Here is a 15198-nt window from a genome sequence, read left to right as displayed (position 1 = left end):
AAACGAGCCTTTTCTAATCTAGTTTTTGTGGTCGAAGAAGGATTATTTTGGAAATTTACAAAGGCAGTGTTATATTCCAAGTCCAATTTGCGTTCAAGAATTTTCCGCTCCCGTTTAAACATTGCAGATTGGCGTTGGAATATTCCTCGTAGAACTGGCTTATGTGCTTCCCAGAGGGTCAGTGTAGAAATTTCAGGAGAGGTGTTGTGCATAAGATATTCTTTTAAGGCTTGGTCAAATATGAGGCGATGAGATGGGTTTTTTAGCAAGATATCAGGGAGGTACCATGATGAGTCGTGCGATTTAGGAATAGTAGATGCTATAGTAGTATATACTGCATTGTGGTCTGACCAGGGGATTGGTATAATATTTGATGAGAGAATCTCTGGTAACATACCAACAGTTAGGAGTATGTGGTCTATTCGAGAGAAGGTTTTATGAGGGTGTGAATAGTAAGTAAATTTCCTTTTTGCTGGATTATTTTCCCTCCATGAGTCGATTAAATTATATCTCGAGAGAAGTTGTGGAAAAGATTGCTTGGTTGGGCTTCTCGGTGGAGAGTATGGTGATTTATCTAGAAATGGGAGGAGGACCTGGTTTGAATCTCCACACACAATAATTGTACCCATCTTGTGCGTGGATACCACTTGAAGAAGGTGAGACATAAAGGATGTAGGCTGTTTGTTTGAGGCGTAATAGGACACAACTGTAACTGCTGTATCCAAAATATGTCCCGTGAGAATAATATATCTCCCTTCGGGATCTTTGATTTCTGATTTGAGGATAAATGGGATAGAGCGGTGAAAAGCTATAAGGGTTCCACGTTTCTTAGTGGTAGCTGAGGCCGTGTAGATTTGTGGATAAGAGGAGCTCATATATTTGGGTGTGGAGTCCACTGTAAAGTGAGTTTCCTGTAAGCAAACTATATGAGCTTTTTGTGCTTGAAAGAAACGAAACGCTTTAGTGCGTTTTTGCGGTACATTAATTCCCTGTACATTCAGGGAAAGAATGTTTAAGGGTGCCATGGTAGATGATAACAGTGAAGATTCTTACCATTATTCACAAATTCCTGGCTGAATGGATCAATCCAATTGAACGAGAAAAAGGAAAAGGTAAAGTTGGACCAAGGATAAACTGTAGAAAGAAACATGTAGCATGAGTAGTAAGATATAAAACTGTAAACAGTGGCTTATGATAGATATCAAGAATTACCCGTGATGAGGGAGAAATCCCCCCCATCAGGGGAAAAAAGGCCGACTTCAATCGTCCACATAATATTGGTGGGCGATCGAGGGAGGCACATTGGAACACACGAAACTGCCGTGGAAAGAGGAAAAGCCCTATGAAGGGAACATCATCAAGATGTATAGGGACGTAGCCAGCTCGGCTATAAATAAATGTAAGGATAAAATCTCCATTTAATCATACTGGGAGGTAAATGAGATCAGTATTCTGGAGTGTATTATTATAATTTATATTAGGGTGTAGTAGGGGAAATACGTGAGAAAATTATGAGTAGAGGGATGGGGAGTGGAATAGAGAACTGGGAAAGAGAATATAAAAATGAGCAAATGGACCTATAACTACCCAGAAATACAGGTATGGGTTTAGACACCATTGAGAAAAAAATAAAAATAAAAATAAATAAATAAATTAATTAATTAGAACGTGGAATTTAGATAAACTATCGCTCTGACTATATCAGGTAAAACTATCTATATGTTGAATGCTTCTACAACATTCGCTTAGTAATGTTTAAGAAAAAGAAAAAGGAAAAAAAAAAAAAAACTGAGTTTGAATGGATAAAGGAAATGGTAACTGAATTGTGCAATAAATCTAGATCGATTAAAGAAAAATAGTTGATACCCTACAATGGTGAAGCCAATTTAGATATTTTGAAATGGCTTCCTATGTTGGATGGGTACACTGCACTATCAAACATCATAGTTTGCCTATGCATGAAAGGACACAAATTACATAGAGAGATACCAGTTGTCACACAAAATTGTTAAGGAATCCTTGCAAAGGGGGGTTTAATATTAAATTAAAGTATGAGGACCAATGTAAGATACAGTTTTACAATCTCTTCAGCCCCGAGACAGTCATTCAGCAACTGCACTTTGGAAGAGTGGGTAAAACAATGAGGGGTTCAGATGCGACTGTGGGTAGGAAAAGTGGTCAGTCCATGGAGTTTTCTTCATCCAGCGGAAGGGAGGCTAAACGACTCCTCTTGTGAGCATGTTGGTTTCCGATTTGTTCTGGAGATTGAGAAGAGCTGTGAGGGGTGGAAGGGGTTGACCTCCTTCTTGATGAATTAGAGATGTGTGGATCATCCACAAGGCGCAGATCTTGTAAAACTCGCTGCAGTTCATCTGAGGATCTACAGGTAAACTTTGAGCCCTTGTATGTGAATCGGATGGAAAATGGAAAACCCCATTGATAAGTGATATGATGACTTTGTAGCACTGTCAGTTGAGGTTTCATTGATCGACGCTTAGAGATAGTCAATTGGGATAAATCAGTAAATAACTGATAAACATGACCTTGGAATGTAAGATTGCCTTTATCCCTGGCTGCAGCCAGCAGTTGCTCTTTTGTGCGATAAAAGTGAAATTTTGCGATAATATCGCGTGGAGGGCCATCTGTTTTCCTGGGCATGAGGGCACGGTGAACTCTGTCCATTTCCAAACGATCGATAGGTAGGGTCGGTTGGAGTTCTTGAAATAAGGCAGTCATGGTTGAATCCAGGTCAATCACAGATTCAGGGATACCTCTGATGCGGAGGTTGGAACGTCTGGCTCTGTTCTCGTAATCTTCCAGCCTAGATTGTAGTATTAAGTTTTCCTCTTTAAGGTTTTCTATTTCTGACATATTATTTTGTGCTGAAATTTCCACCTCATCCACTCTAATTTCTAATGCTGCTGTATGAGCGCCAATTTCTCGTATTTCTTTTGTAAGGCTACTTGTAATATGCTCTGAAGTCTGTTTCAGTGCTTTTTGCAGCATACGTTCAAATTGCTTTAAAGGTACTGGGGAATCAGCAAATTCATGTGGAGAGCTTTGCGAGGGAAATAATTCAGTATCAGAATCACCAGATTATTCTGTGTGTAACAGTTTCTGCTTCTGTTTCAGTGTATGGGAGCGCTCTGAGGTGCTGTGTGAGGCAGGTGGTGGCGCCATTTTAGCTGTAGCCCGTACCTGTGACTCCTTTGTGGAGGTTTTATATTTGTTACGGTTACCTCCTAGAACCATATTGAAGGTTTCCAACTGAGCTCTGGGTTCACTGGTAGAAGTAGAGTAATCTGGAGTGCTTTATGTCAGCTGGTATGCTTAAATATTCAGCTTTTCCTCTGTCACGGAGCGGAGCTCTAGCAGTGTATAACTGCTCTGTCAGACTCCGCGCATTCGCCCAGCTGGACAGCTCTTTTCATACGTTGCTTTAGCTAAGATACCACTCTGCAGTCCTTTGCTGCAGCTGACATATGCTGCTTCAGCTGCAGCTTTTCCAGCAGACTTATGCTAACAGTGCTCCATTCCCATGACTGGGACGAGGTCTGCCAAGGCTTATGGTTTCCTTTGTGCCACCACTGACCACTACCACGGATCAAGCTAGTTTGGTAATGCGTCCGCACTCACTTTCTCGGCTTCCTCCAGTGCCAAGGGACCATGCTGAGCCATGCGTCGAGTTGATCAGGCACACATGGCATCTAAATGGTCTACCTCCACTCCAGCCCCTCGTTTAAAAAAAATAAAAATTCTGCAATTTTGTAAATAATACTAGATCATCCTGAAGTGAAGGTTTTTGTGCAGGCATTTCCTGTTGTAGCATTACAATGTTCCATGCCTGTTCTTCTGTGTTGTCATCCTATCACACGCAGTCTCTTTGGATTCTATGAGTAGCCATACCTACGTGCCTTGCTCTGGCTTTTTCTATTTTCGTCACCATCAGCAAACCTGCCCTGAGAAATGCCAGACAAATGTTGCTAAAGTGCTTACATGTTGACAGGAAGTGGCTGAAAAGAGACAGCATGGGTGCAACGTTGCTGGTGGGCCACAATGGGTGAAATAAAAGGTGAAAAAGCTTGTTCTTATAAACCTTTTTTTTTTTTTTTTTTTTTTTTTAAATAAGAGAAAAGTCATTGACAAGTTTTTGATGCAAATATTCTTATATGCAGTATATTACATGCTATTTGGTTAGGATTTACATTTTATTTTTACATCTGCTTTTTCCCAAACTATTGCTGGCCATACATTGATAGTATTGGATTCAGTATTGATGTCAGGCAGGAGTGGGCTGACAGGGCCTCCACTAAGTGAATTTCAGACTATTTATGACCTGGCCTAAATTTGCACAATGTATGTACGATGTATGAGCAGCCTTTGAGTCCTCTATCCTATCCAATTATCCTTGCCTGCAACCCATAAAACATTCAGTAGTTTCCTCTGGGAATTGAGGATGTATCTTCATACTTCCGTGTCTGTTTATGAAACCGAGAAAAGCCGTGATCCTCAGGATCACAGCTAGTCTCTCGTGGGTACCGGTTTATGTAGCTGAGATGAGGCGCCGAGAACATGTTTTCGACTTCTCATCACAACACACAACTATGTGTCTATGTATCCTATCATATATAGATAGATGTTTAGTTAGTTATCATGTGTCTATACATGTTCATTTAAACTTTGGTTCCACTTTTTTAACTCGGCTGCACTGTAATCTCACGGGATTACAGGTAGCCCACCCCCTTTTACAAACATCCCAGCCGTTTTCAGAGGAAAAACTTCTCCCCTGTTCTCCCTCTGAGAACAGAAGTTCTCTGATTCATAAACAGGAGATAATTTTCCTCTGAGAACTGCCGAGAACTGACCTGAGTGAAAACTTCTCAGTTTAATAAATGCACACCAAGAGAGTGGTTAGCTGCTTGAATAATTAACTTTGAATGTCTGGCAGATTATGATTTCAGTTGCAAGTTGAACAGGCAAGGCATTGTCCAGATCCACAGCTGCTCTTTAGTTCATATCTTTTCCTTATGACTGCCTTTACATCTGTAGGTTTCAAACAAATGTTGCATCCCTTCTGAGCTTCATGTCTAGGTAGTACCCATCAGTATGATGCAGATTGCCTCACCTCCTGTTTATAGGTTGCCATGGGCAAGCACCAGCGTGGAAAATTAGAAGTCACTTCAGTTATTTTCTGATAGCATGAGATCTGTAGAATACGTAAATAGATGAATCTCCTTGTTTGTATCTATCTTGAAATGTTTGTGCAGTTTGTTATACAATCTATGTCTTCAGCAATAGATGTGCAGTAAAGTAATTTTAGGCTCCATGCACACTGGAACTCATAAACGGCTGTTCTGAACGTCGGATTGCTGGCAGGAAAACACTGCTTTAAAAACGAGATTTTATCAGCGTTTTGCATTGCCGTCAATGTACGTTTAGCGGCGCTAGCTTTTAACCGCGTTTCTCCGCCTCTATTCAAAATCAATGGTTCCCTATGGGAGCCCATTGATTTGAATAGAAGTCGGACCGCAAGTCGGATTATCATGATCCGACTTGCGGTTCGACTTGTGTGCTGAGGATGAAGTGGAACCCCGCCACAATGAAAAAAATGACGTGGGGTTCCCCCCTCAGACAATACCAAACCCTTTGGTCTTGTATGGATTTTAAGGGGAACCCTCTTCACCGAAAAGACGGCGTGGGGGTCCCCCCCAAAATCCATACCAAACCCTTATCTAAGCACGCAGCCCGGCCGGTCAGGAAAGGGGGTGGGGACGAGCGAGTGCGAGTCCCACCTCAAAGCACCTTGTCCCCATGTTGATGAGGACAAGGGCCTCTTTCCGACAACCCTGGCAGTTGGTTGTCGGGATCTGTGGGCGGGGGGCTTATCGGAATCTGGGAGCCCCCTTTTAATAAGGGGGCCCCCAGATCCCGACCCCCACCCTATGAGTACGGGGTACATCGTACCCCTACCCATTCACCTGGGAAAAGTGTCAAAAATAAAACACACTACACAGGTTTTTAAAGTAGTTTATTAGTCAGCTCCGGGGGTCGTCTTCCGACTTTGGGGGTCTCTTCCTTCTTCTCTGCGCTCTCCGGCCTCTTCTCCAGGTCTCTGGTGTCTTCTCCCGCTCTCCGGTTCTTCTGCCGGGCTCCTCCGCTATCTTCTGCTCTTTTGCCCGCTCTTTTGCTAGCGGTGGCCTGGTCTTCTCCGTCGTCTTCTACCCTCTTGCTCTTCTTCCGATGTTGACACGATGCTCTCTCCCGCTGTAATGCCTGGTGCGCGTTGCACAATGACTTGTATGGGCATGAGGCGTGGTCACCAGGTGATATCCGCTGACCCCACCCCCTTATGACGTCACCACCGTGGCATGATGGGACGGTGATGTCACCTCTCAAAATGGACCAACTATTGCTAGTTTGGTCAAACACGCATGTGGGGCAGGCCCTTTGGATCTCCTTTAGACTGGCGTTGTCTGGGATAAATATTTCTCATGTAGATAGATATGACAGAAAAAATCTCATTGCGCAAAACCGTTTAAAAATGTATTCCAGATATATAAAAAGACATGATAATTAAACTCACATGTAAGGGTGCCTAAAAGCCTGGCACCCGGTGTGAATAGAAGGTAAGTTCTGCGGAACTCTGCCGATAGGCAATAATATACCGCCGCCACGGTTGCTGTTCGATTCCTGCAACCGGAAGTGTGTCGTGATGACGCGGATCAACCTTGACACGTTTCAGCCTATCAGATGGGCCGTCTTCAGGAAGTTGTGATTCTGCCATTCTGGTGGAGGGCATAAATACCCTCACTTCAGAGCATGTGACTAATTCTCTCTAATATATATATATATATATATATATAATACATTTATATTGATTTATACACAGTGGGGACGGAAAGTATTCAGACCCCCTTCAATTTTTCACTCTTTATTATATTGCAGCCATTTGCTAAAATAATTTAAGTTCATTTTTTTTTCCTCATTAATGTACACACAGCACCCCATATTGACAGAAAAACACAGACTTGTTGACATTTTTGCAGATTTATTAAAAAAAAAAAACTGAAATATCACATGGTCCTAAGTATTCAGACCCTTTGCTCAGTATTTAGTAGAAGCACCCTTTTGATCTAATACAGCCATGAGTCTTTTTGGGAAAGATGCAACAAGTTTTTCACACCTGGATTTGGGGATCCTCTGCCATTCCTCCTTGCAGATCCTCTCCAGTTCTGTCAGGTTGGATGGTAAACATTGGTGGGCAGACATTTTTAGGTCTCTCCAGAGATGCTCAATTGGGTTTAAGTCAGGGCTCTGGCTGGGCCATTCAAGAACAGTCACAGAGTTGTTGTGATGCCACTCCATCGTTATTTTAGCTGTGTGCTTAGGGTCATTGTCTTGTTGGAAGGTAAACCTTCAGCCCAGTCTGAGGTCCTGAGCATTCTGGAGAAGGTTTTCGTCCAGGATATCCCTGTACTTGGCCGCATTCATCTTTCCCTCGATTGCAACCAGTCGTCCTGTCCCTGCAGCTGAAAAACACCCCCACAGCATGATGCTGCCACCACCATGCTTCACTGTTGGGACTGTATTGGACAGGTGATAAGCAGTGCCTGGGTTTTCTCCACACATACCGCTTAGAATTAAGGCCAAAAAGTTCTATCTTGGTCTCGTCAGACCAGAGAATCTTATTTCTCACCATCTTGGAGTCCTTCAGGTGTTTCTTAGCAAACTCCATGCAGGCTTTCATGTGTCTTGCACTGAGGGGAGGCTTCCGTCGGGCCACTCTGCCATAAAGCCCCGACTAGTGGAGGGCTGCAGTGATGGTTGGCTTTCTACAACTTTCTCCCATCTCCCGACTGCATCTCCGGAGCTCAGCCACAGTGATCTTTGGGTTCTTCTTTACCACTCTCACCAAGGCTCTTCTCCCCCGATAGCTCAGTTTGGCCGGACGGCCAGCTCTAGGAAGGGTTCTGGTCGTCCCAAATGTCTTGCATTTAAGGATTATGGAGGCCACTGTGCTCTTAGGAACCTTAAGTGCAGCAGAAATTTTTTTGTAACCTTGGCCAGATCTGTGCCTTGCCACAATTCTGTCTCTGAGCTCTTCAGGCAGTTCCATTTGACCTCATGATTTTCATTTGCTGTGACGTGCACTATGAGCTGTATGGTCTTATATAGACAGGTGTGTGGCTTTCCTAAACAAGTCCAATCAGTATAATCAAACACAGCTGGACTCAAATGAAGGTGTAGAACCATCTCAGGCTGGGTTCACACTGGTCCGACAAACGCTCCGACATTGGGAGCTCATGTCGCATGATGTGTGAAATTCAATGTTTCCCTATGGGAGCCGTCCTAACTGGTCCAACACAAGTCTTTCCAACTTTAGAAATGCTCCGTGTACTACTTTGGTCCGACTTTGATCCTACTTCAGCCCATTGACTATCGTTGAAGTCAGATCAAAGTCGGATCGCCGTCTTGCATGATCCGACTTCAGCATGTGACATGTGCTCAGATGATCTTGAGGGGGAACTCTGCGCTAAATTTTAAATAAAAAAAAACGGCATGGGTTCCCCCTCCAAGAGCATACCAGGCCCTTGGGTCTGGTATGGATTTTAAGGGGAACCCCCCTACACCGTAAAAATGGTGTGGGGGTCCCCCCCATATCCATACCAGACTCTTATCCGAGCACGCAGCCCCGCCGGTCAGGAAAGGGGGTGGGGACGAGCGAGTGTCCTGAACCGTACCAGGCCGCATGCCCTCAACATGGGGGTGGGTGCTTTGGGGCAGGGGGCACCCTGCGGCACCCCCACCCCAAAGCACCTTGGCAGGGTGCCCCCCTGCCCCAAAGCACCCACCCCCCCATGTTGAGGGCATGCGGCCTGGTATGGCTCAGGAGGGGGGGGGCGCTCCCTCGTCCCCACCCCTATTCCTGACCGGCCGGGCTGCGTGCTCGGATAAGGGTCTGGTATGGATTTGGGGGGACCCCCACGCCGTTTTTTCGGCGTACGGGGTTCCCCTTAAAATTACCAGACCGGCATGGGGGAACCCATGCCGGTTTTTTATTTAAAATTTGGCGCGGAGTTCCCCCTCAAGATTCATACCAAACACAGTGCCTTGTAATGGCGGGGATCCAAGTCGGATCCCCGTTCATTGTAAGTCGGACGTATGTCGGCTTTAAGTCGTGGGGCAAAGTCGGATCCAAAGTAGGACGGCTGTCGTGTCGCACCAGTGTGAACCCGGCCTCAAGGATGACCTGAGTTAAATATGAGTGTCACAGCAAAGGGCCTGAATACTTAGGACCATGTGATATTTCAGTTTTTTTCTTTTTTAATAAATCTGCAAAAATGTCAACAATTCTGTGTTTTTCTGTCAATATGGGGTGCTGTGTGTACATTAATGAGGAAAAAAATGAACTTAAATGATTTTAGCAAATGGCTGCAATATAACACAGAGTGAAAAATTTAAGGGGGTCTGAATACTTTCCGTCCCCACTGTGTGTGTGTGTGTGTGTGTGTGTGTGTGTGTGTGTGTGTGTGTGTGTATATATAAAATAATAAATGAAAAATTAAAATAAAATCGAAATAAAAAAAATGCATACAAATTGTATGGAAACCTTAGAATTAAAAATCGGTTATGAAGCAATTGAGATCCAGCTCAATGTTTAACTCTAATGGCGTGAGGGTCTTGAGCTCAAAAATCCACCTAGATTCATTTTGGGATATTTGTTTTATCATGTTTGCACCTCTCCAGTGTCTATCCATTGTATCAATAGCATAGAAAGACAGTGCAGATGGATCACAGTTGTGTACCATACTGAAATGGTTTGACACGCTATGTTTTGGGAAACCATTGTGTATATTGGCAATGTGTTCTCCGTATAGCCGATGTCTGGGACATACGTCCCACGTACTGGTATCCACAAGTACATTCTAGGACATAGATCACATGTTTGGTATTACATGTGATAAAACTTTTAATAGGATATTGTTTATTAGTTTGGTTCGATTTGAAATTAGTTCGTTTTCTCGGTGCTGCCCCAATACTTCTGCAGGGCAAACATCTTCCGCACTTGCAAAACCCCTTGAAGTCAAACTGGTTGCACTTATTCAATTAGGGGGATCAGGGATATTTTTGACTAATTTGGTTCTCAGCCCAGAGGCTCTCCAGTAAATTAATTTGGGTCTATTGGGTAATATATCTTTAAGTGTTGGATCTTTCTGTAAGATTGGCCAGTACTTCTTAAAGATTTTCTCTAGATGTTTATACTGCTTATTGAAGCCTGTTAGAACCCAAGATATCACTTTTATTTCTTGTTTCTGTTTAGTTTCTAGAAGTGTGTCCCTATTTATTCTCCCCACTAGGTCTCTAACCTCCAGTAGCCTGGTGTAGCCCTTATCCAGGAATCTTTGTATTAGAACGTTGGTCTGGTCTATATAGTCTTTGAATACTGAACAGTTCCTGTGTATATGGATAAATTGACCTTTGTGGATTGCGGTCTTCCACTGTGGGTGGTGACAACTACCGATAGGCATGTAGCTATTCCTATCGGTAGTTTTGAAATGAGTTTTAGTTCTAAGCTTATCTCCATCTTTAAATATATGCAGATCTAGAAAGTCAGCATGTTGATCATGTATATTGACTGTAAATCTCATTCCATATTGGTTTTTATTAATGTGTTTAATGAACTCATTTAAAGTCGCTACCATCCCTTGCCACACGATCAGTATATAGTCTATATACCTATGATAGGCTCCTAGGTCTGGCCACATTTCACCATATATCGCCTCATCTTCCCACTTGTTGAGGAAAATGTTAGCGACACTCGGGCCATATTTAGCTCCCATTAAGACCCCGTTTATCTGGTTATAATGTTGGCCTCCGTACCAGAAAAAATTATTCATCATGGCCAATTTAAGACTCGGGAGAATAAATTGTTTCTGTTTGTATTTTAAATTGGTAAACTTATTCATAGCCCACTTCACTGCAACATGGTTTAAAACCACCTTAACCACTCCACTTATACTGGTGACCATTTTCATCAAGAAAGAATGTGAGAAGAAATCTATGTTAGGAGTTGTCTCCATCTTTCATTGGGACGAAAAGGATAGGTTCACCTTTAGGAACATGTTACACTGTTTTGCACCCACAGAGCCCCCTTCCCTGTGAAAACACATGGGGGTTCCTCTCCCCTGCAGCTGCTGTCATATTTAAAATTGGCATGTCTGTGCGGGGCTCAGTCCTTTTTGTCTTTCATTCATTGTAATCTGTGAATGAATAAATTAGAAGTCCCATCTCTCAGCATGACTGATCACTTATAGTCAATTGTCACTATCTACAGCACTGCAACTGAAAGCCCTTACGGAGGTATGGGGGCAGAGAGCTGAAAGAAGTGTCTGCAGTAGTCTGACGTTACACTCGCGATTCACTGAGTGTAAGTGTAATACTTTGCAGGCTCCCGTGGGAAAAAAATGCAAATTTTTTCCTTAATAAATATGTGCATTTATTTTTTTTTTTCTTGAAGGTGAATTTGGCCTTTAATCCCCTTCAATTTAGGAGATGTTCTCTAAATTCTTGTTGTGTCTCTGGGATAGCAAGTAAAGAGAAATTTTCCCAATAGTACACAGGTACCATAAAAGGCAGCTTTACTTACCTGATCCTTCTCTCCGCATCCTTTTCTCCCTATTGCTCCGGCTGTGACAGGCTATCATCGAGTCCAATACAAAGTCCATAGTCCTACATTGGACATGAGGGTGCTGAGAGACAGTCCACTGCCGGAGTAGAGGAGAGAGCCAGTTGCCAGGGGAGAGGAAAATTGAATAAGTAAGATTGCTTTTTGCAGCCGCCAATAACTGAATGAGCATTCAACACTTGTGGTGCATGGGCAGTCCCACTGCGAGGGAAGATTTTTCCTTTCCCCAGAGATGGACTTTAGGCAAAAAATGTATCTCACTCAGTACAGGACACAAGATTTGTTTTCCTCAATCGTTATCCATTGGTATAGCCTAAATGTGCATTGATCGTCCACAGTCTTGCCAGAGTCCTAGCAAGCAATGATTCGATTGCCCCAGCATTCACAGGCGGATGGAACTTCCTTCAACCAGACCCGCTCCAATCCAGTGGTAAGGGTGGGAGGAGGCTTTGATGGGGACGCTGATGTAAGGGGGACTTGGAAAGGGATACTACTGTAAGGGGTGGGAACTCGTTCATTTAAAAAAAAATGTTTTATTTTATATACTTTGACCCGCAAGTATTTGTAAAATATACAATGTGGCCCTCGTACAGATAAGTTTGGAGACCATGGTCAACTGAGCTGGGAAGTAGGGTTGGGAGTTTTTGTAGCAAAAGTTTAGTTGAACTTGGGTTTTGCCCATGGAAACACTCATTTATATTTAATAATCTCAATCCTGTTTATTCACATGGTATTTTTTTCCTTGAGGTTAATATTTAAGTGTTATTCAAGCCAAAACTTTTTTAATCTTTGTTTTTGACTGAGTGACAAAGGCTCTTTTAGGTTTCCACTGCTATCTAGAGCTCCATTAGATAGATTTAACCTCACTTTGTATCGTTCGACAAGGTCTTACCAGACAGGAAGTGAAGGGAACTCTCCAACAGCAGCACAGAGATATAAAACTGATTTTCTTTAGTAGAATAGGGGAAGGCTGTTGGATGTTTACTTCTCTCTGTGTCCCTGATGCACTTACTTTCTGTCCGGTGAAACCACTGTCAACAGGGCAGAATATGATGGTAAATCTCTCTAACAGGGCCTCAGTATAACTATAAACCCGACAGGGGTTCTAATCCTTCCACATTCCTATTGAACAAAAAAACTTTTGACTTTACATATACTTTAATTCACAGTATTACAATGGCCTTATTAGGTGTTATAATTGACTTAAGTAAGTGTATGACTCCATAGCAACCAATTGGTAATCAGCTTGCTGAAGACAGACCAGTACAAGATCAATTTGATTAGTTACAGTGGATAACTGCACTTAGGAATTCACATACTTTATTTTCTATCTAAGGTATCATTTTATGCACTTTAATTAAATATAATGCAGGCTGTTCATGAAGTAACACAAACTTTTATTTTTTTTCATTCTTGATAGTGCAAGGGAGGGTTATAACACCTATCAGATTTTTTTTTTCTCCATCTGTGTCCCATTGCGGAGATAGCCAAACAGGAAGTGAGAGTAAATCTCTGCTAGGGAATTCCTTGGGGACCCCCAGGTCACCAGTGCTAGTGTTCCCATTTTAAGATTTCCCCTTTATTATTTTTCTGGGGACAACCCAAGTCTTGGAATTTTTCTTTTACTCTCACTTTCAGTGATAATGGTAAATAGGACAAATAGAGAGGGTCAGTCTCCTTAACAGGGGCATAGACTGGAATAAAAACTGACAGGTGTTCTATTCTCTCTGCACTGTAAAAAATAAAAAAAATAAAGTTTTGCCTTTTAGTTATACTTTAAGCTTTTCAGGTTCCCTAGGAACTTTTGTCATACTGTGCAAGTATGCACAACATATTTGCATGTTATGTCACTCGTGCCTCTATCAAGAGCTGCAGCATCCGCAATCTCCCTTGTCGCTCTGGCAGTGGTGCTTCCTTCTTGGTCATCTTTTGGAATCTTGAGTCTTCAGCCACTTTGATTGGCCAGGCCAAGATTATGCAACTCCTATGCATGTACAGAAAAATGTACTTATTCCAGCACTTATTCCCAGTGTCTGTAAGATGCCAGGATTGTACACTGAACTGCTCATTCGTGACTCTTAGTGTACAACTTGTAGAAATCCACTAGCAGACAGGGGAAAAGATTTAATGGCGGAAGAGACAGGCACAGTTTCTTCCACCATAACTATCTGCTAGCAGCTTTTAAATTTCAAGGTTTGTTATGCTTTTTAGGTAAAAGTTGTTGGGTCTTTATTATGTTCCTCAAATTAGATGTTTTTGTGCTTTAAAATACTTCTTTATTCTTGTTTTAGGACAGCTGTTGGACGGGGAAGAGCTTGGTTACATCTTTCGCTAATGCAAAAAAAGTTATCAGATTACTTGCAAATACTGATAGACCACAAGGATTTACTGAGGTATTGTTCAAAAAACCTACGTGTTTTATTTTTTCCAAATGGCAGGACTAATTTTTGAAAAAAAATGCTGTTAACATTTATGTTGTGTTATATTATTAATTTTGTTTAGGAGAACTTTCCTTTATGATTTATCTGTACTGATATGTATTCTTATTGCTCCTAAATTCCTAAAGTATATCTAATGTCCAAAGAGTTGGAGAGGGTTTTTACTCATTGTAAAGCGAATCTTCACCCATTTTTAAATCAGCATCTCGGTGGCTTCTAAAAGCAACACCGAGTGCCATATGGAGCTTTTTTTTTTTTTTTTTACCTACCTTACGTTATCTGTCTTTCTTTTTTTCTGTCCCTGCGGCTGTGGGCGTGGACTTTGCGGGTATTGACGTCATATCCTTCGTTCCCCGCAATGTCTCCTGGGATCTCATTGTCTTTCATCCCAGGAGACATTGCGGATAACCTCCGCCAAATCTCGTGAGACTTTTTGGTTGCCATCACAACGGGGCGGGAACTTCCGACGACGCCGCCCGTTGTCATGGCAACCCAGAATCAGACGGCGATGACACTGGGCATGCGCGGGAACGAGCGGTGAATGCTGGGAGGACAGCAGTCACTGCATCCCGGAATTTCGTGCTTGTGGGTTTCAAATGCCCACAACGAAGATGGGAACCGCTGTCTGTGATTTTTAAAAGTTATTCTTTGTAACGAAATCGCCCACAATCGGACTTACTTCACAGAACATGTGAGTAAATTATCATGATTAGAAAAGTTTCTGAATGAACTCCTAAAAAAAAAAAAACGTTAGATGGGTGAAGATCCGCTTTAACAACATTTAAAGGAATACATTTAGACTTAGTGGTACAGCAAATTCACCTATAAGAACAAGTAACCAGTTTGCCAACTAGAATAAAATATATTTTAGAAAGTTAAAGTGATATTACATAGTTACATATTTACATAGGTGAGGTTGAAAAAAGACACAAGTCCACCAAGTCCAACCTATGTGTGTGTGATATGTCAGTATTACATTGTATACCCCTGTATGTTGTGGTCGTTCAGGTGCTTATTAGATAAGGTTTTTTGAAACTATCAATGCCCCCTGCTGAAACCACCGCCTTTGGAAGG

The 15198-nt window shown here is 42.4% G+C and overlaps 1 protein-coding gene across 3 annotated transcripts in view; it reads left to right on the top strand.

Moving 5' to 3' along the window:
• RUFY1 (RUN and FYVE domain containing 1) overlaps positions 1–15198 on the top strand; it is a 288027-nt gene that overhangs the window by 68507 nt on the left and 204322 nt on the right. For all 3 annotated transcript variants that reach the window (XM_073620729.1, XM_073620730.1, XM_073620727.1), the window contains exon 5: positions 13978–14079. In XM_073620729.1, coding sequence (XP_073476830.1) covers positions 13978–14079 — 102 coding nt within the window. The remainder of the gene's footprint in view (positions 1–13977; positions 14080–15198) is intronic.

Source organism: Aquarana catesbeiana, linkage group LG03 (genome assembly GCF_042186555.1).
Source record: "Aquarana catesbeiana isolate 2022-GZ linkage group LG03, ASM4218655v1, whole genome shotgun sequence".
Lineage (NCBI taxonomy): Eukaryota > Metazoa > Chordata > Amphibia > Anura > Ranidae > Aquarana > Aquarana catesbeiana.
Note: the sequence above shows the minus strand (reverse complement) of the source record. Positions and strands in the feature narration are given on the sequence as shown.